We start from the raw sequence: 20,348 nt of genomic DNA on the forward strand, positions 1-20,348 counted from the left end.
TGGGGGGGGGGGGGGGGTGGGACTGCCTGGAGGAGGAGACCAATCGCTGTTCCTAATCTGTCCCTGCTACTATTCTAATATTTGTGAAATCATTACAGTGCTGCTCACGGTTATCCTTGCTGGAGACTAACATGAGGAAGCAAACCCCTGCCACTACAAAGATGGACACTTCCACATTGAGACACTGTGTAGAAAAAGAAACAAGTAATAAGGAACAAAAAATAAATCAGCTAAAAAGGGAGACAGCAGGCCGAACTATGGACTAGTCCTTTGCCCAGAGTTCAGTTCCTCTTTAAGAAATATACCGCTTCTCACTGCGGAGGAGATTTTCAGAAAAGCAGGCAAACTTAGGGACCGTTTAGCATCAAATATTGGTGATCCCCCTAAACAATTTTTTTTTTTCCATAACGTTGAAAGGTTTTTTCCCCGTGTAATCATTGAGTCATCTGAACAGCATGGAGAGGACACCATAAGAAAATAGAAACCTTTGCATCTTCTGCGACAGAGAGAATATAATGGAGACATTTATTTCTTGTGAAACTACACATTGTGTACATGCCGTAAACAGTATGTAGGCAGGAGAAAACCGCTATGATCGTTCTTATGGTGCAGGGAATCGCCGGCTGAAAACGCTGATATCTGAATGATGACTGTGGCCTCAGGCATCATTCAGATATTACACCACAAACCCATGACATCAATAGACGTAGTATGGGCACCAAGTGGTTAAACATGAACGCAGGAGATGGTTTCTTGTGATGTGACCAAGGTGAAGGCAGAGATCAAGTGAGCTGGATGGCTTTAAGTAGGCAGGACTGACGAGCAGAATCAACAGCTGGGTAACTGTGGAGAGAGATGGGAGTTGGCAATTAGCTGCCAGCTGATTGGCCAGCTCAGAGAAGGAAGGACTGAGCCCAGCCCTGACACAGCCCCACAGGAGAGAGGGTACAGTCGAATTAGGGAAATATCCAAAATGGAAACATTCTGGTTATATGAATTAAAATCTCATGGACTTCATGGGCATAACATAAAATAGGTTGTCAACTGCTTTAGTGATACGAGTTATAATATAAAAAAATAAAAAAAATCTAAAAAGACCCATCGAGGGTAGGCTCTTTATAGGGTATCATTTTAACATGATGATACCAATGATACCTTTGCTCCCTGCTGATGGTGGCTTGCATGTGGATTTTGTGAACATAAGCGGAATTTTGAACTAAAGTGGAGACATAATAACCAGGAGTTGAAAACAGGAGTTAAGACAGGAGTCTTCTAACCTGTAACTAACATCTTAAACTTCCTTTAAGCAATTGTATTGTAACTGGGAAATGAGTGCCAGCAGGGTTGAAGGTTTTGCTCAGTGCACAGTGTGCCACATGTATGCAAAATTGGTGCAACAGCTCCAGGATGGATACTGCTGTGACAGATGTGAGCAGGTTGCTCTTCTGGAAGCTCGCATTAGAGATCTGGAGGAGAAAGTTGCAACACTGGGCAGAAAAGGACAACCTTGAAAGGGGTCCTCTGCTTGCTGAGCAGGTGGTCAGTAGGGTTGATGTGGAAGGTGGAGGGGCAAGTCAGGATTATCAGATAGGAAGATGGGTTAATGTAGTTAGAGCAGTAATCAACCCTGTCCTCAGGGCCCAACAACAGGCCAGGTTTGCAAGATAACTGAAATAAGTCACAGGTGATATCATTTGCTGCTCAGTGATTGCAGTATTCTAGTCTGCATCTCCCCAAGGTAATACATAACTCCTGGCCTGTTAGTGGGCCTTGAGGACAGGGTTGATGACCACTGAGTTAGAGGGAGTGGAAGGGGCTTGCAGAAAAGGAAGGTCAGTCCTGTATTTGTGCAGCAAAACAAATTTGCCAAGTTGGGTGAAGATGTGGAGGTGGCAGCTCTAGGTCACTGCCATCCCTGACAGCCAGGAGAGCAGCCCATCTAGTAGAGGTGGTCAGCATGTGGTTGACCGGGTGGGTAAATTACTGGGAGTGGCTGGGCATGACTCAGCTGTCTTGGTTCACGTTGGAACCAATGATAGTATACATGGAAGGTGGAGGCTCTTTAAGAATCAATTTAAAGAACTAGGCTGCAAGTTGAAGGGATGGACCTCCATGGTGATATTCTCTGAAATATTGCCTGCGCCATGCGCAACACAGGAAGGTCAGGGGGTGATTGGAGAGCTGAATGCATGGCTAAAGACCTGGTGTAGGGAGGAGGTATTTGGGATTCTAGAGCACTGGGCTGACTTTTCATTGGGGTGCAACCTAAATGCTAAAGATGGTTTGCACTTGAATGGAAGGGGATCTGCTGTGCTGGGGGAGAGGTTTATGGGAAGGCTGGAGGAGTATTTAAACTAGGATTGGGGGGGGGGGTGAACTAGAATTACATCGAGCAGACAGGTCAGTTAGGGGGTCAGACATTAATGGAGGGTGGAATGGGGATAGATGGGGGGAGGGTTATGGCAAGCGACAAGAAAGTTCCCATGTTGCAAACAGCCATTGGAAACTATAGTGCCATATGTACTACTAAAAATAATATAAAACACCAGAGCAAAATGCAATAATGCAGTAAAGTGTTTGTTCAACCAATGGCAGAAGTCTGCCAAGCAAAATAGGCAAGTTGGAAGCTCTGGTGCATGGAGGAGAGCTATGATGTAATTGGTATTGCTGAAACTTTGCTTCAATGCTCACATGATTGGGCTATTAATATTTCCAGCTATGCACTCTTTTGGAAAGACAGGGTAAAAAGGAAAGATGGCGGGGTCTGTCTCTATGCAAGAAGTGATCTCAAAGCAAGTGTGAAAGAGGACCTAGTTGATGGAGTGTGATGAGTCTGAAGCATTAAGGGTGGAACCGCATATAGATGTGCGTAGTTCAAAGTTAATCATTAGAGTTTGTTATAGACCACCCAATGTTAACTAGGAGGTGGAGCTCCTTGCACAGATGGAAAGGGCTGCAAGGGCTGGGACGGTGATAATAATGGGGGATTTTAACTACCCAGATATTGACTGGAGTAATGGAATTGCTGGGACAGTTAAAAGGGAAAAAATGTATAAAATCTATTACAGGACAATTTTATGGTCCAGTTTATTGAGGCCCCAACTAGGAATGAAGCTCTGTTGGACCTGGTAATCTCAAACCATGCAGAGCTTATTACTAATGTTCAGATAAAGGAATACCTGGGTAGCAGTGATCATTACAGCGAACATCAAATGAAATCATGTTAACAAGAAATACATATGGGACAGATAAAAACTTCAAGGAGAGCAAATTTTCCAAGGATGAGGGCTGCTCTCCAGGATTTAGACTGGGAGGGAATATTGGCATCAATAAACAGAACAGAAATGGGAATCCTTCAAAAAGTTTGGGACCTCACTGAAGAGTATATTCCCATGGGCAATACGTTTAAAAGGCTAAAAATAAAAACTATGGGGCTCACGGTCAAAGTTAAAAAAAGCTATAAACAATAAGAAAATAGCCTTTAAAAAATATAAAAATGAAGGCACACTAGTGTCGTTTAAATGTTACAAAGAATTTAAACAGAATATGTAAAAAGGAAATCAAGGATGCAAAAATTCAAAACAAATGACAAAAATTGCAAAAGATAGGACAAACCCCCCAAAAAATCTTCAAATATATTAACAGTAAAAAAAAAGGTCAGGTCTGAGCATGTAGGCCCTTCACAAGATAATCTAGAGTGGGTAACTAGGGACAAAGGAGGCCAATTAAATACTTTATTCAGCTCTGTGTATACAAAAGAGCATGGGGGAGCTCATGTCCATAATGGGGGTGGTATTGACCCAGCCCCGAATGATCCACAATGGCTGAAAAGTGATATGGTCCAGAAATATTTAGACAGAATAAAGATGGATAAAGCACCTGGACCTGATGGCATCCACCCACGGATCCAGGGCCGCCATCAGGGGGGGTACAGCCCATACACTTGTAAGGGGCCCCAGCATCTGGGCGGGCCCGTTCGACTGCCAGGGATATGAGAAGGCAGGGTCGGGTGAAGAGGAGCTCCTTGGATGCTCCTGTATGTGTACGAGTCGCAAGGCTGCTGCAATTCTGGCAATGGTGAGCCAATTCAATGGCAATGGTGAGCGCTGCAATCCTGGCAATGGTGGGTCTGCAGATGGGCACTGACCCTTATTTTGCTTCACAGTTCTTTATTTGAAATTAAGTTGTTTTTTTTCCCCTGAAACTTCTCTCTTAAAGTGAAGGTGTGTGCTATACGCCAATAAATACGGTATATCTCTTCACCACACACAGCCACAAAGGCAAGAGAATTCTTGTTGGGCAGTGTATTAGTGCTCGAACGAACACACTTTGAACCATTAAAATTCAGTCTAAGAATGTCAGGCAAAATGGCTGGCCCTTGTTCACTTCATCAAATCTGGCCCTCTTTAAAAAAAGTTTGGACACCCCTGGTCTACAGGCTTGGAAATATCAGTTTGTAAATGGATAGAAAACTGGCTAAAAGACAGAATTCAGAGTAGTGGTTAACTATTCTTACTCTGAATGGTGTAAGGTTATCAGTGGTGTACCCCAAGGTTTAGTGCTGGGACCCTTACTTTTTAATATCTTTATAAATGATATAGGGTCTGGGATCAAAAGTAACATTTCTGTCTTTGCAGAGGACACCAAGCTATTCAGTGGAATAACGTTGTTACAGGATGTCTCCAATTTAGAAGCCGACCTCAATGCACTAATTGTCTAATTGGGCGACTATGTGGCAGACGAGGTTTAATGTTGAGAAATGTAAAGTTATGCACTAGGGGGCTAAGAATATGCATGCATCATACATACATACCAGGGGGAGTACAACTGGGGGAATCCGTAGTGGAGAAGGATCTGGGGCTTTTGGTAGATCATAAGTTCAATAATAGCATGCAAAGTCCTTTCTTGTATTAAGAGAGGTGTGGACTCCAGAGAGCCATCATTTTGCCCCTGTTAAAATCATTAGTAATACCTTATCTGGAATATGCAGTTCAGTAAATACTGTATGCCAAAGTATAAAAGTGTTTATTCTTTGTCATATTTACATGGGCACTGTGCAATAAGTACAACTCTCACTTTTATGCGTTTACTTTTATTAATCTTCATTACATTTTTTCCTTTTGTACACTCCACTCAGGCTGAGGACAGAATACTCAATTTTTTTTTTGTCTACACCATTTGGTTTATTTCAGTAAGTGGCATCACCAAAAAATGAACGTTCCCCCTATGGCTTCTGTCCTGGCTCGCTGTATCAGGCAGAGGTTGCAACACACTTATTAGTACATGGTTCATTGGATCTTGCAGAGGATATACATATTGTTCTTTGGTATAACTAGATAGTGTATATTCTATCACTTTTTATATATTTTATTTGTTTAAGTTTTGGATTTTAAAGTTTGTATCATTGCAACCTGCAGAGGGTGCAACACAGAACCATCATTAAAATATGTTCAAACCAAATATCCCAAAACCTTCCTAATTAGAACAGCGCCACGCCGGCTACTCATTTTTTCCAATGTAACATCTATAGATTACGTGGTCCACCTCAGGTAATCACATTTTAAAATGTGTTTATTGGCACTGGGTAGTATTTAGGTTTGTATTCAACCAGTCCATTACATTCACTATCTGTATTTAGGTATATAAAATTGTATACATTAGCCATTATGTTTAAACCAGGATGGTTCTTGTTAGATGTGATAAATTATGGAATTTCTGCATTATCCAGCTGTAATGACAACAGAGGAGAGAGACATTTATTTTCACTTCCTGGTTCTTTGCAAAATGGCACCAGACTGGAAGTTATATGTTACAATCTTCAAGAAAATGGCGGTATACAGGAAGTCAGCCTTAGTAGGCATCCGTCATCTATCTATATAATTTCCCCGGTTCTCTAAAGATGGGGCTGGTGTTCTATCAGAAAGGCGCTACCTATTAGAAAATGTGACGTTCCGTTGCAGCCATCTTGGTACACCCGCACTCATCTGTAGTAAGCCTACAGTCAGAAGTCACCAAGAGGACATCTATTTACATCAGAGTCTTGCATTTCACACTTATTTCTTACCACTAAACTGAGCTTATATAGTACAGTATTTAGAGAACAGTTAAACTGTTTTGATATTGAATTTTAAAAGCAGCAGTGTTCTGTCAGATAAGCAAACCTGTGAGATCAGCAGACTTGCTGCTGCTTTTAAAATTCAACATCAAAACAGTCACAAGGAAATACTTCCAAATACCGTATTTGACTATATAAGCTCAGTTTACTGGTAAAACGAAGTGTGAAATGCAGGACTTCGGTGTGTTATGAGTTTATGTGAAATCTCCATTAATAAAAATTTAAAAATTGTAATTTTGAATATAATTTCAGTAAGCTTTGTATCTATGTAACATATCGCCCCAGAAGTCTATGTTAGACAGACAAGTCGGTGCATAGACTTTTGTGTCAAACAATGGGACCCAAACCTCATTGTTCTACACATACTCACTTCAAAAGGATCCCATGTTTGCATATGCAATGAGGGGCCGTGGCCAGTCCGTCATGTATACTTAATTTCCCTGAAAAATTCATCTACTTAGAAGGTTAAGTTTCCTGCTCAAAATAGTCTGGGACAAGGATTTACATTAAAAAGGGAGCGGATTTAGGGCGTGGTCTGGACATGGCCGTGTAAGGACATGTTGTTGAAGAGCTCCCCTTCCGTCCCAGCCTTTCTGGGCCTAATTTCTGCTATATAATCAGCAAATAGCGGCATTAACTCTGCTGGGAAATGCAGAGGGAAGAACAGCAAGCAAAACAAAAAGACATCTCCCAAACCACAGAAAAATAGAGCAATATACCATCACTTCCCTGGTTCTCAGGACTCGTTTCCAGCTCCCAAGATGGCGGACACCACGAGACTCGGCGGACATGCGAGTACAGCACAGCGCGACTCACCAACACCATCCATTGCCCCCTGCACCCTAGAAGGTGACATCGCCACTCCTGCCATGTTCTGCTATGACTCCCAGGACATGCCCAACCTGCATCTTACACCCCTTACCTTGCATGCGGACACAGAGCTGAGGGCCTTGCTGCAGGCCTCACTGACCAGGGCGGACTTTAAATCTGGTCAGCAGACTAGAAGCCTCTCACCGCAGGGATAAAGCGGTGGTACTTACAGATATCACCACCCTGACAGAGCGCATTGGGAGCAGGGGAAGCCACAATGAGACCTGGAAAGGCGATTGAAAAGAATAGAGGACATACAGAATGGAGGACATCCAGCAGGAGGAACAACCCGAGACTCCAGGGCTTGCCTGAGGCAACTGGCACAGAAGACCTGGCAAGCTACTGCACTGGCCATTATCAGCAAAATAGCAGGAAACTACTTCCCAGCTACTATGTCATTCGATCGGATTCACAGGGCCCTGGGACCGCGATCGACAGATCCAAATCGCCTGAGAGATGCAATTTGCAGGGTTCACAAATATCTACACAAGGAAATCATCCTGCGCAAAGCCTGGGAGGTGACAGATGTGGAGTTTAATGGAGCTGCCATTCAGATCATGCCGGATCTCTCAAGAGCCACCTTGCAACGAAGGGCACTACTACTGAAACCAGTGCTTAAAATTGCCCAACATTACCCATCGATGGAGTTTCCCCATAGCGGTGACTTTTAAGAAAATCTCAATTCTTCACCCTACGATCACCTTCAGAACTTCCTGCACGTTTGATTTCCTGGAAACAGACCCAGTGGACATTCCAGACTGGGTTCAACGGATTCCAAGATTTGCCTCCTGCACGGGCGGGACGAATCAACGGAGGCCTCGCTCGCTGAGACCACAGAGGAGCCGAAGCAGATCCCACATCACCTCACCAGAAATAACCAGGGAAGCCTAGCCACTGTGGTGAGATTTTGCATCTTTATTCACACCTATTGATACCTCATCCCCAGTGCACCCCTTGTTTTACCTCTATTTGTAGCCTCCCTGTTGAGGCCTCCTCATGCCATGCTTTGAGTTGCAACCTCTTCTTCCAAGTAAGGACCCCGTAAGAATTACTTGACTTCCTCCTGGCTCCTTAGCTTCTGTTACACCATGGATGTGGCACCCGGGGTGGGTGACGGACTGCGGGAGGGGGCTGATCGTTGGAGCGCAGAGGTGAGGAAAACTTGGGTGCCCAATCTGGTTCCTACCCCCATGTTGACACCTTTGCCTTGTAATTTGTGGGTTTGCCCACTCCACAACACATTACCAGAGGACATGGAAGGAAACATGTCTTTACCACAGTTTAGGTCAGTTGGGTTCAGGAGAAGATAAGAACACTGCCCATTTTGAGCTCAGGTCGTGCCGTTTGCGGCTTAAAGATAATACAGATGCATTTTACGTTTTAGCACTGGGGCTGGGTCTGAGTACATAAGTGAATTATATGTGATGTTGTTTGCTTGCTTGACCAATTATTTGATGGGTTTTGTATTTTACTATGTTACATGCCCAAGTTATATCATGGGGCGGGTGGGCTGGGCGGATCTGGGTTAGCTCCCCTGCTCATAGTCTAACCTCATCCCCATTAGGCTGAAACACCTTCCTGGTGATAAATGGAGTGCGTTTTTGTAAAACCTTGCACACAATTGTTTGACAATTTATTCTAGACGGGACAATCTGTAGTACTGTGCTGAGTTTGTGGCTGGCTTTTATACTGGCAATAGACTTCAGAGAACAAGTGTACAGGGTACATTATGTAGGTTCAACCTGATCACCACATTTTTCAAGCTGTTCTGGATGCATGTTTATTCAATATTGCCATGTGAAAAACACAGCCAGAAATTTTCAGTTTATCTTGGAAAAAACAACAATAGCCATCAGTTGTTTTGGGGTATTTCCCTTTAGATTGCACACTTGAAAGGAAATATAGACTAGGGGTCTCCAAACTATGGCATGATAACCAAATCCGACCCACTACAAGATTTTACCCGGTCTGCATCACATACCATCCTGCACATTATACACTGGGCTCTGCATATATACCAGGCTGCACGGACGCTAGTGATATATATATATATATATATATACATACATACATACATACATACATACACACACATACACACATATACACACACACAGTAAATATATTTTATTGTCAATGTCCTAGAAACTGTGTCCAAAAATCTACATTGAGTACACGTGTGATGCCCAGGTTCTTCCAGTGCAATGTGTGTTGCTGTTCCATGTGCATCGATAGAGGAGCTGTGCCATGCAGACCCCATTGGTCAATTCTGTGTCTACCAGTAAAATGGCTCACCAGACAAAAATGGTAAATGCAGCAGTAATTATAATTTATCATTATGCAAAGCGTTGTCGTCATTACACTATATGGGCACCGGAAATTAAAGTGGATAGTTGATAAGCGGGGGGGGCATTGGGGGGGTAGTTGGGGTTGTTGCTGCCGGCGATCACCAAAAATAAAATATAGTTGATAACCGGGCGGGGTTATAATCAACAAGGGGTGAAGTTGATTGTTAAATAAAAGGAATTAATTTGTTTTTATGAATTTGAGGACTTTGCATAGTTTTACAATATATGAAATACATTTGTGGATATGTACAGTGCTGGGAGTGGAGCTGGTGTGGTTTCTGAATGTTTGGATTATTATGGGCAAGTTATTGGAGTCACTAAGAAATCAGGATTTTGATATTTGCATGCTTAGGTTGCCTGTGAAATGGGATCAGTGCCAGAGCTTTCCCTCCCTTCTCCTCTCACCATAGTACTACATATAAAACACACAGGAAAAAGTCCTCAAAGTCCCACCCTGCAAAAGCATATATAAAGGGCCTGAAGGAGTCACCAGTACTGTATCAGAACAATAAATTACCATAAAAACATGTTTTTTACTCAACTGCAAGGTGTTTATACATATAGTAATGTCTCCCCTACTCAGACTGTCCAGTAAACTCACTTATGTGGTATACAGTTAGTTTCAGATTGATTTGTTTAAATGCACTGATAAGCGGGGGGGTTGTAACGTGGGGAGATGTGCTGCCGCCGACCACCACGAAAGTGAAATGTAGTCGATAAGCGGGCTGACCAGAGACATGCTCCGACGGAGGATACGAGTGCTGCCCTCACTTCCTTTGAGTGACGTCAGAGCTGTAACAGAAAGCACCGCCCATGTCCTAAAAAGTGAAACACACACGGCCAGTCCATCACGTCCGCCGAAGCGCATAGACTTTTCTTATGTGCAATATGGGAAGCGCCACTTTTTTCTTTCTTAAAAGGGACATGTTTAACTTCTTTTTGCACATGCCCTGCACATTTTAAACGTGACCAGACAACCCTAGAAGACTATTGTAGGGGTGAAGGTACATTATCCCAGGTAAAATCCAAAACATATACTTTGCTGAACACCCCAGTGGAACAACCAGATCTGCTGTTCCTGCAGAAATTGTAAAATTACCTACAATGTACTTTCACAGCCATACAAAAACAAAACAAACTTTTTAAATTCTCCCTGAAGTCATCCATTTGCACAAAAAAAAAAAAAAAATCAGGAGATAAATTATAAGATTCTAAACTAGGTGGTGTTATACACCTCAGTTGCTACATAGATTCTTCCCCATTACATCAGATAAGTGCTGGAGGTGCCAGACAGACAAAAGGACACTTCTTCATATATGTTCTGGACTTGCCCATTACTACAACACTTTTGGACAATAATTGAGAAAATCATTCAGAAGTTTACAGATCACATAATTCAGAAAGACCCTGCGTTCTTTCTGCTACACGCCGCCGCAATCCCAGTCGTACAGGAAGGCGGTGATTAGACATTTGCTCAATGCCGCAAAGTCATGTATTCCAGCTACATGTAAGCAAAATGTGCCTCCCTCAGTGGGATTGTGGTTGCGCACAGTAGAAGACATTAAAACAATGGAAGAGCTAGTGCTCACAGCCCAACACAAACAAGACAAACATTACAAAACGTACTGAATTCTTGAGGGTCGCGCCGACGCAGACCAATTACGAGGCGACCGCCGGTCATGTCCATCGTGTTCATGTTGAATACCCCCCCATTTCTTCTCTACCTTCTGCATGTTTCACCCCCCCTATTTCTTTAACCGATGGTCTGATTTTCAGTTGCTGGGAGGCCATCCTTTCCCTCCAATTCTGCTAAGGTCATAGAGTAGTAGGTAGCCCGACTGGGTACACCAACTAGCAATTATAGTAAGATTACGTATATCTGTATAAATGGTATGGACTGGTTTTCGGGCCATATAGTATGTTTTATTCGATGAGCTGCCACGTTCTTTTCTCTTGTTTGACATATGGTATGCTACCCTTCCTGGAGGCTAAATACGAGCCTCTATTGATGAAGACCTCTATATCTGTTAGAATGTCGAATTCGACCACTGTTGTACTGTACTTTTCTGTACTCTTTTTCTTTGTAATTTTCAATAAAATTATTTTTTCAAATTATAAAAAAGGGGCTGACTTATGAAGAGTATAGGGATTGGAGATGTAGCCAGTCCTTACCAAGGATTAGAGAGGCCCACCAATCAGAGCCATGCCATCCAATGAGGCAATAGCCTGTAATGATATACACAAACTAGATGGGAGGGAAACCCTAGTAGAGCGGTCACCTGAATAGAACCTTTGTGGGTCATAGCCTGGTAATTATGGGAAAGGTCTGCCTTGTACTTGTAACTAAATATGTTTGTCTTAGTTCTTTTATGTCCTAGTATTTGTAGATTAATGTTTAAAAGGAATATACCCTGTATTCCATCATGTAATCCATGATTTTTGCCCTTTCCCTGTACAAACACATTGTATGCATTAGTCTAGGCCTACTTTACTATATAAACAAAAATGTATTGGTATTGTGTTAAAGCTTTCACTCATGGTCAAAGAATGCCGATTTAACCCAAATCATAATCTGAGAAATATTAAAATCTCGAGTATAGTAAACAGGTAACAGGTGGGTGTAAAAAGATGTCCGCTTGCCGCCTTTTGACTGTAGGACTGCAGACGAGTATGTGTGTACCAAGATGGCAGTGCTGGAACGCCACTTCCGTTATATTCTGATGGATAGCAGCTTTGTGACAGGACACCGGACTGGAAGTCATATGCTCGGGTCTTCAAGAAAATGGCACTGAACAGGAAGTCATGCGATTTACACTTCCTACATGGACCACATATGTATGGCTGCTGCAATACACATTAGAGGCCCCTTAGGGTGCACTTTTGTGTGAATTACAAAGGGTAGGACTTAAGAGCCAGAATGTCGTGCCGCCACATTGGTGGTCTGGGTGGTGGCGTCATACGCAAGTTTAGCAGGTTGTTATATTGATTATACATGCATTTTATACCAGTTTTGTTTTTAATCGCATGTTCATTCCAATAAATACTGCACTATGAGGCATGTTTTTGTTTATTGCCTTTGGTATTTGGGGACATATGAATGGAGCCCTACTCTGTTAAAGTGAGAAAGATTGGGAAGAATTTCTGATATGGAAGCCTGCAGATATTGCCAACTTCATCCTTGTTTCCTCAAAAAGATTTTTGGTGAGTGTGCAATGCAGGGGGGTGATAACCGGTCAAGGTTGCTGATCAGAGCTATTTTGTATGGAGTGATATCCATTTGGGTGCAATTATCCATATTGTAACAATATTACACCATACAAGTCATTTTTCTTCTTTTCTGATACACCTAGAGTTTCACAACTAGGGATAGTGGCGAGGACACACCAACTCGACAAGATTAGCATAATTCATGCATGTTTACTGCACTTAATTGTGTAGCCAATAATTCTAGTAAGCCTTCAATCCTTCTGTAGGCTGAACATTTTTGCATGACTGGACGGTTTGTGTGTTTTTTTGTTTTTGTTTTTTAATACAGAAGGACTATTTTTATTTACATTATTTTATTTCGCACATATCAGAGCGTATTTTGTATGTCCCTGCAGTTCTTCAGTTAAAGTGGAGTTAAAGTCCCACAATAAAAAGTACTAGGAGGTTTCTTGTAGAACACACACACACACACACACACACACACACACACGTCTTGTTTTGCAAAAAAAAAAATTATTATATGTGTGTATAATACACACACACTATGCTGCTAAGTTTCCTTGCAAAATACTTGGTGGACCTGAAGGAGATTTTGTTCAACAGATCTTACATTTAAACAAATACTACCCACCGCTTCAGACAGTAAAGTACAACTGAAACTGACACCGTCGGGTAACACGGGTAATACTTGCCTAGGATTTGTGGGTTCTCATCACCTCCTCCATGTCCGCCTGCCAGTTAAGTGCATTGACAAATTTCCTGGTGACGTCACAAAGATCTCCCAATTCTGCCACATCTCTACTATTCCTTGTTTGGATTTTGAAAGGACCTACTAGATCCCTGTTGATCAAAAGGCGGGGGACACTAGGTCGCACCGTTTTGACAATGTTGGCAAAAGGTTCAACCTGAGGGTATAAAAACAGGAAGAGTCATATGCTGGCGATATAGATTGTAATCAAATATAGAGATTTACCAAAGCCATCTAGGAGAACCTACATAAACTATCCATTCTGTTTACTGTACACCCTCCATCAACCAAGCCCCTGCAGAACAACTAGCCATTGCTGACCTATGCTTCTGAAAGCGTTTTTTTGCCTGGCGGTTGTGTGACCGATTTCCAAATCGCTAACCCAGAAAATACATGTAAATCATAATACGGACTTCATTTTGACCTTAACACGTTTCAGTGATGGTAAAAGGCAGCAGTCACACTCCAAATTAAAAGCCACAGTTAGTCCAGTGCAAGATGCACCACCTGAACTCCACCTGCGCCTCCAACGCATTTCACTGGTATTGAGCCCATTTGTTGAGTAGGTGCTAACAGGTGGGGAGGTTCTCTTATCCACAGGTCATACTATACATAGATCGGGCCATACACAAACCCACAATTATAGGGAGTGTTGACAAAAAAGGCAGGTTTTCAAAAATTTGATGTGGCCTGGCACCATGGAAGATAATGTCCTTTCCACACGTACAACAAAATCAGTCTATATATAGATATACATCTTTCCTACCCTATAAACTTGTGCCAGATTTATCTAATCTGATAATCCATTCCAATTTCTGTATTACCCCTCTTTTCTTATACAAATATAAATTCTTTGGGTCTTTTGGGAAAGAATTTTAAAATCCACATAAAATCATTAGATGCGAGTATAATGCTTCACATAGTTATAACTGTATGCAGTCCCTTAATAGAGCTATAACACTTTGATGTCAGGATTACTAGACATGTGCACACAAATATTTTGTTTTCGGAATTGTGTTTGTTTTCCCCCCGAAAAATAAATTTTTTTTTATTTATTTTGTTTAGTTAAAAAATGCATTCGCCCGAAAATCAGAAATAATTAAGGTTGAATCTGTCATTGAAGGCTCATGGCCTATGGTGTCTGTTAAATGTTCTAAGACGATTCGACAGAGCAGCTAAACTGTACGACGCCCCAATCGTACATTTCCGGTCGAATGTTCCGCCTACAAGCTATAGTAGATTTCTAATGTTCTATGACACTAGTAATAATTATATTTATTAATTATTATTACTAGTCAACCAACATTAGAATTCTTCTATAGCCTATGGGCAGAGTATTTGACCATAAATGTCTGCTCTCGGCGACTGCTTCGTCGAATCTTTTCTCTCTCTGTCCAATAATCTTGGCCTAATAGCACTAGGTTAGGCACATTCAACCTTTTTTGTGATTGTCTCTATAATGTCGAATCTTTTCTCTCTATGTAGAATAATCTTGAACTAATAGAGCCAAGGTTAGGCCAATTCGACCACAGGTTCGATGGACACAGATAGATTCGACACGACTGACAATGGCCATCTATAGCAAACTGTTGTCGCAAAGAAAACGAAAGTAAAGCATTTGTTTGTGCAGAATCTGAAAAACAAAAGATCTGACATATTCGTTATCGTTTGTTAAAACGATAAAGAAAATACCTAAAATTCGAATGAAAACAAAATGCACATGTCTAATGATTACCCAAAACAGAGTCTGCAAATTCTTAAGTGTTCACACATCTTAATATTTGTTCCCCCAATACAAAAAGGAAGGTTAAGCACCTGAGGAGGATCGCCACCATATGATCTATAATCATGGGATACATCCCACTCAACCCTTCTGGTATGTATGTTTAATGGAAATATCCTTGCATTTACACAAAAAAAAACAAAAAAAATAACACACAAACCCCACCACAGCTCTGATGGGACTGTCAATTCTTTCTTTGGCCTGGATTTAGAGATTTCCTCTCTTTATGATCAATAAAACGTTTGGCCAAATTTGTTTAACTATATTATTTACATGATCCCTTAGGCTATTGGATAACCCTTCTCATCGGTCGACCCACATACTGAATTTGACATACTGTATATTGTATGTTAAATACACCCACAAATCTGGTGTTGCAAATCACCTGTTATTTAATGGTATGTGCACCATCTGTGGACATAAATTTGATCTCCTGGAGGTGTCCACCAAGCTTACACACAGTTACAGCGTTGCACAGTAGGCAAGGTTGAATAAAGACAATAGTTCATCCAGTTCAACTTGTGTAGGCGAGTCAGTGTCTATAATCATTTCCCATATCCATATATGTTGTGTTCTTTAAGATGCATGTCCAAGAATCTTAAAAATATCCATACTCCCTGCTGCCACCACCAGTTGTGGAAGAGAGTTCCACATCTTTATTGCCACGACAGTGAAAACCCCCCTGCACAGTTTAAGGTTAAACCGCTTCTCTTCCAACCTCATTGTGTGGCCCCGTGTCCTCTTACACTCAGAGACAGAGTTGTTTATTCCTACGCTGGAACCACTATTGGGGTATTAGTAAAATTGCCATCCCGTTCCCTCTCAAGCATCGCTTCTCCAGCAAGAATTTAGTGCTTGTAATCGTTCCTCATAATTGAGGTCCTTGAGTCCTATTAATTTACCCTTTTTCAGACTCTCTCCAGCTGGTGACCAGAACTGGACAAATACTCCAGATGTGGCCTAACCAGAGTTTTATAAAGTGGCATGATTGTTTTATCCCTGGAGTATATCCCCTTTTTTTGCATGATAATATTCAGCCAGCTTTGGTAGCTGCAGCTTGGCATTGCATGCTATTGCTCAGTCTGTCTTCTACTAGGACTAGGAGGTTCTCCTAGTGAGTAGTTTGCGTTTATGCTTTTAACACCTAAGTGAATGACCTTACAAGTCTCCACAATAAACCTCATTTGCCATGTAGTTGCCCACCCCATTTTGTTTAGGTCTTTCTGTAAAATTTCTATATCCTGAGGTGAAGTTATTGCCCTGCTTATTTTTGTGTCGTCCGCAAAAATTTGGGATTGAGCCATTTATCCCATGCTCTATATCAGTGATGGCGAACCTTGGCACCCCAGATGTTTTGGAACTCCATTTCCCATGATGCTCATGCACTCTACAGTATAGCTGAGCATCATGGGAAATGTAGTTCCAAAACATCTGGGGTGCCAAGGTTCGCCATCACTGCTCTATATCATGTATAAATAAAATTAAACAGAATTGGTCCCAGAGCCTTGGGGTAGCCCACTTACCACTCCAGACCAGTCTGAGTGCACTTTTTATATCACCACCCTTTGGACACGCCCTGTAACCAGTTTGCTATCCAAGAACAGACCTTATGGTGCATATCTGCAGACCTCAGCTTGTAGATTAAGTGTTTGTGGGGAACTGTATCGAATGCTTTTGCAAAATCCAGATACATCATATCCATAAGCCTTCCACTAGCTAGATGGCAGCTCACTTACCAAGATTCACAACGAGAATCTTGGTACAACACACCTATACATACCTTTGATCGATCACCAGTTGGGTCCATTCCCTTGTGGACCCTACTGGGGATAGGGCATCGCCAAGCGTAGGCACTTTTCTTACAACAAACTTACTGTATGCTGGCACTGGGCCCATAATTCAAAATGCCCTAAAAAAAGGCTCCTTTAACACCCATCTCTAGCCCTGCCCTCTACCAAAGAACTTGTAAGAGCTGCTGAATATATACAGCAGAGTTGAAGCTCTGCATGTGCCAGTCAGTTCTTTATTCTTCCTTAACACTGCAAGACTGATGTGTAGATGTCGGGAAGTAGAACAATTATGTGGCAAAAAAAAAAAAAAAAAAAAAAAAAAAAAAAAAAAAAAAAGGAAGGACCACCATGCCATAGGTATTGGGGTCCAGATAACATCTTGTCTTGACAAAGAATTAGTAATCTGGCAGTCGATGCATTTCAGTGGTTAAAAGCTGGTCTTTCCCCAGTAGGTATTAGGAGATCCACCAGACATTTAAAAAGCTGGCACCAATTAGCAATCATATTCTTTCAGAACCTTCACCAAGTTCAGCACTCTACCCACCTATCGCCATAATTTAACAAAGGCCTCACAGGTATGACTGCACTACTAGAACATTTTCTGATTAATATAAATTAGAACGAAAGATACCTCTAAAGAAGTTCCCATTACAATCAGCAGATCTGCCTCTGGAAAGTCCTTTGAAAATTTGTCAAATGTTTTTGGAAGGTCTTCACCAAAGAATACGACGTCAGGTTTGACAACTCCATAACACACATTGCAACGAGGAGACTTGTCATTCATTATGCAATCCTTTGGAAAGGAGAAAAATACAAGAACGCAGCTTAGCAGTAGATAGCAAGTTAAAAAAGGACCTCCAGTTTAAACAAATTAAATAAACAAAGTAAAAAAAACAAAACAAAAAAAAACAACAACTTTAGCTGCTGGCTTTAAGTAAAAAAAACGCACACTTCCCAGTCCAGGGATCCAGCGCTGTCCTCATCCAGGCCAATTCTCCATCAGCCTTCTGGTCCCTGGCACAAACATCGTGGATGTGGGTAACCACAGGAAGTCAGATTACCTAGGCCAAGGATGTCAAACTCCATTTCATTGTGGCCCGCATTATGGCTGCCCTCATGTGCCAAATGTATCTGTAATACTGTACAATCTATCAAAGGCTTTTTCCTTCAGAGAATAGGTGAAACAACTCAACCACGGCCCCTTTCTCCACCAAGCGATCAAACGGTGAGTGTGGCCAACTTGTACAAACAGTGGCAGGATCTTAAAAGGGGCAATACATACGAGGAGTGCATTATGTGTAGAATTTAGGGATGCGCTATGTATGGAGTGCAGGGTTTAGGGGATGCCCTATGCACAGAGTGCAGAGTTCAGGGGTGTGCAATGTACATAATGCAGAGTTCAAGGGTGCACTACATACTGACTAAGTGCAGGTTTCAGGGGTGCGCCATGTACAGAATGCAATTTCAAGAGTGCAGGGTTCAGCTCTTTCACAGGCCATCCATACATCACTTCCACCCCTCAGCTCCGACCTCTGCACCACTGTCCCCCATCCCCCCACAGCCCTCAAACCCCCCCCCCCCCCACCTACCTGACCCTGGTACCTCCCGACAGTGTAGGTGGCACCTCTCACTTGCAGGGAGATCATTGGCCTGTGTACCCAGGCACAGATGTGGATCACAGTGCAGCTTACCACACAATGCCCCATTCCACACTGAATTCCCCTTGTCCCCATCATGAGTCACCAAGAAGAAAGCTGTCCTAGCAAACACAGAAGCATGTGTGTTTACAAGTGACAGTGGTCAGGTTAGACGTGAGGTACGACAGCACACGTGATGCGGACGTGATGGGATGGGACACTGGGGGGGGGGGGGCCTGACGGCAGTGCCTGAAAGGACGCACAATGGAGAGACTGTGACCTGTGGTGGAGGTTCGTGAGCCGGCGGAAGTGAGAGGAACGCCGGGCTCAGTGAGCGCCACGAGAATGGATGCCTACAAAGCGCATAACCCCTAGAGATGAGCTGATCCGGTGGAGGGGGGACCGAAGTGGCTCCGGAGGAGCGAGCAGAGGAGGTGTGGGAAGCCCTCTGAGTCCGTTCGAACCATAAAATAGAGCCCGACCAGTCTGTCCTACCCCCCCTCTTCAATACCCTCTATAACCTGCAGACTGCTTGCTGGATCCACAGTGCAGAAAAAGTGTGAAACTTAACGTTAAAGTGGAAGTAAACTCCATCGTTTTCAGCCAAGGAAGCTGCCATCTTTGCCTCTGTTTAATCTTCAACTGCAATGGTGCTGCACATGTGATTCGTTATGACACCAGCCATTGGATGGTTTGATAGTTTGGTTGAGAGCACAGCCAATGTGCAATTAGCATTCCCGGCATTCCCTGAGTTGGTAAGCAATCAAATAGAGGCGACCCTGTTTATAGACTTTCCCTGGTGTCGAACAGTGTCATCCCTTGGTTTCTTTTTTTTCCTGCTTTCTCCGTCTGTGTTGCTATACATTGCTGGAGACAATAATAGAGCAAGAAATTTCTTGAGCACAGAGGGGAAGTATTGGGAGACTTGCTTCTCTCTTTAGAGGAAGGAGACAGAAATGAGATTAAAAACACGAGAGGTCGCTCGCAAAAAGCGACAGAACCAAAAACCTCAAGGGAGAGCCTAAATACAAGCACGAGCGCAAGTACAATACAGAAATATTTAACAAAAGTGGGGAACACCAAAAGCCCAGGAACGGAAAAAATAAAAATAAACCCACTACTAAAAGTTCTAAGAAAGAAATAGCAAAACAAAATAAAAAATAATGAGAGAAGAGAGGGAAATAGATACAAGTGAAGGAGAAGAACAGAGAAGTACATCGCAAATGCCAAGCACAATGGAGATGTTGGAAAGGTTTGGGAGAATGGAAGAGCCGATTAAAAGTGAGATTACAAATGTTAAGGATGGATTTGGGCCACCTGTTGAGGAGAGTAGAGGAAAAAAAAAAAAACATAACAAGTAGTACAAGAGATTGCAGAGTTAAAAACCCAAGTAAAGAAACTACAAATTAATCAGAGAGACTTGCTCTATAAGTTGGAAGAGCAAGAAAATCAAAATGGATGCCAAAATTTAAGGAGAAGAGCTCTGCCAGAACAAAAACGGAGAAAATCTAGAAGAAAAAATGAGAATAATATTTAATCCTTTACTGGGTCGAGGAGAGGGAGAGGAGCTGAAGATTGATAGAGTACACAGGTTTAGGAAACCCGTGGGTCTGAAAGAGGAGGTGCCTCACGATTTTGTTATCAAATTTCATCAGTATGAAGACAAAGCGAAAATATGGAATAATCTGAGAGGAAGGCCCCCTCTGCAATACGAACAAGGTGTTCGCAGATTTATCTGCAAGGACATTATCACGAAGAAGACAACTAAAACCTCCATTGGAACAATTAAGGAGACCGAATATTAAATATAGCTGGGGTTTCCCAGCCTCATTGATAGTCCATAAGGAAAG

General features: G+C 42.3%; 1 protein-coding gene across 1 annotated transcript in view; it reads right to left on the reverse strand.

The window, feature by feature from the left end:
* Positions 1-20,348, reverse strand: part of LOC143960156 (NAD-dependent protein deacetylase sirtuin-3-like) — a 64,035-nt gene that overhangs the window by 1,070 nt on the left and 42,617 nt on the right. Inside the window, exons 7-8 of the mRNA XM_077468466.1 lie at positions 17,493-17,654; positions 13,233-13,445 (exon numbers count right to left, since the gene is read on the reverse strand). Of these exons, the coding sequence (XP_077324592.1) occupies positions 13,233-13,445; positions 17,493-17,654 (375 nt within the window). The remainder of the gene's footprint in view (positions 1-13,232; positions 13,446-17,492; positions 17,655-20,348) is intronic.

This window comes from Lithobates pipiens, unplaced genomic scaffold (genome assembly GCF_037356315.1).
Source record: "Lithobates pipiens isolate NorthernLeopardFrog02 unplaced genomic scaffold, aLitPip1_a1.2 Scaffold_8, whole genome shotgun sequence".
Lineage (NCBI taxonomy): Eukaryota > Metazoa > Chordata > Amphibia > Anura > Ranidae > Lithobates > Lithobates pipiens.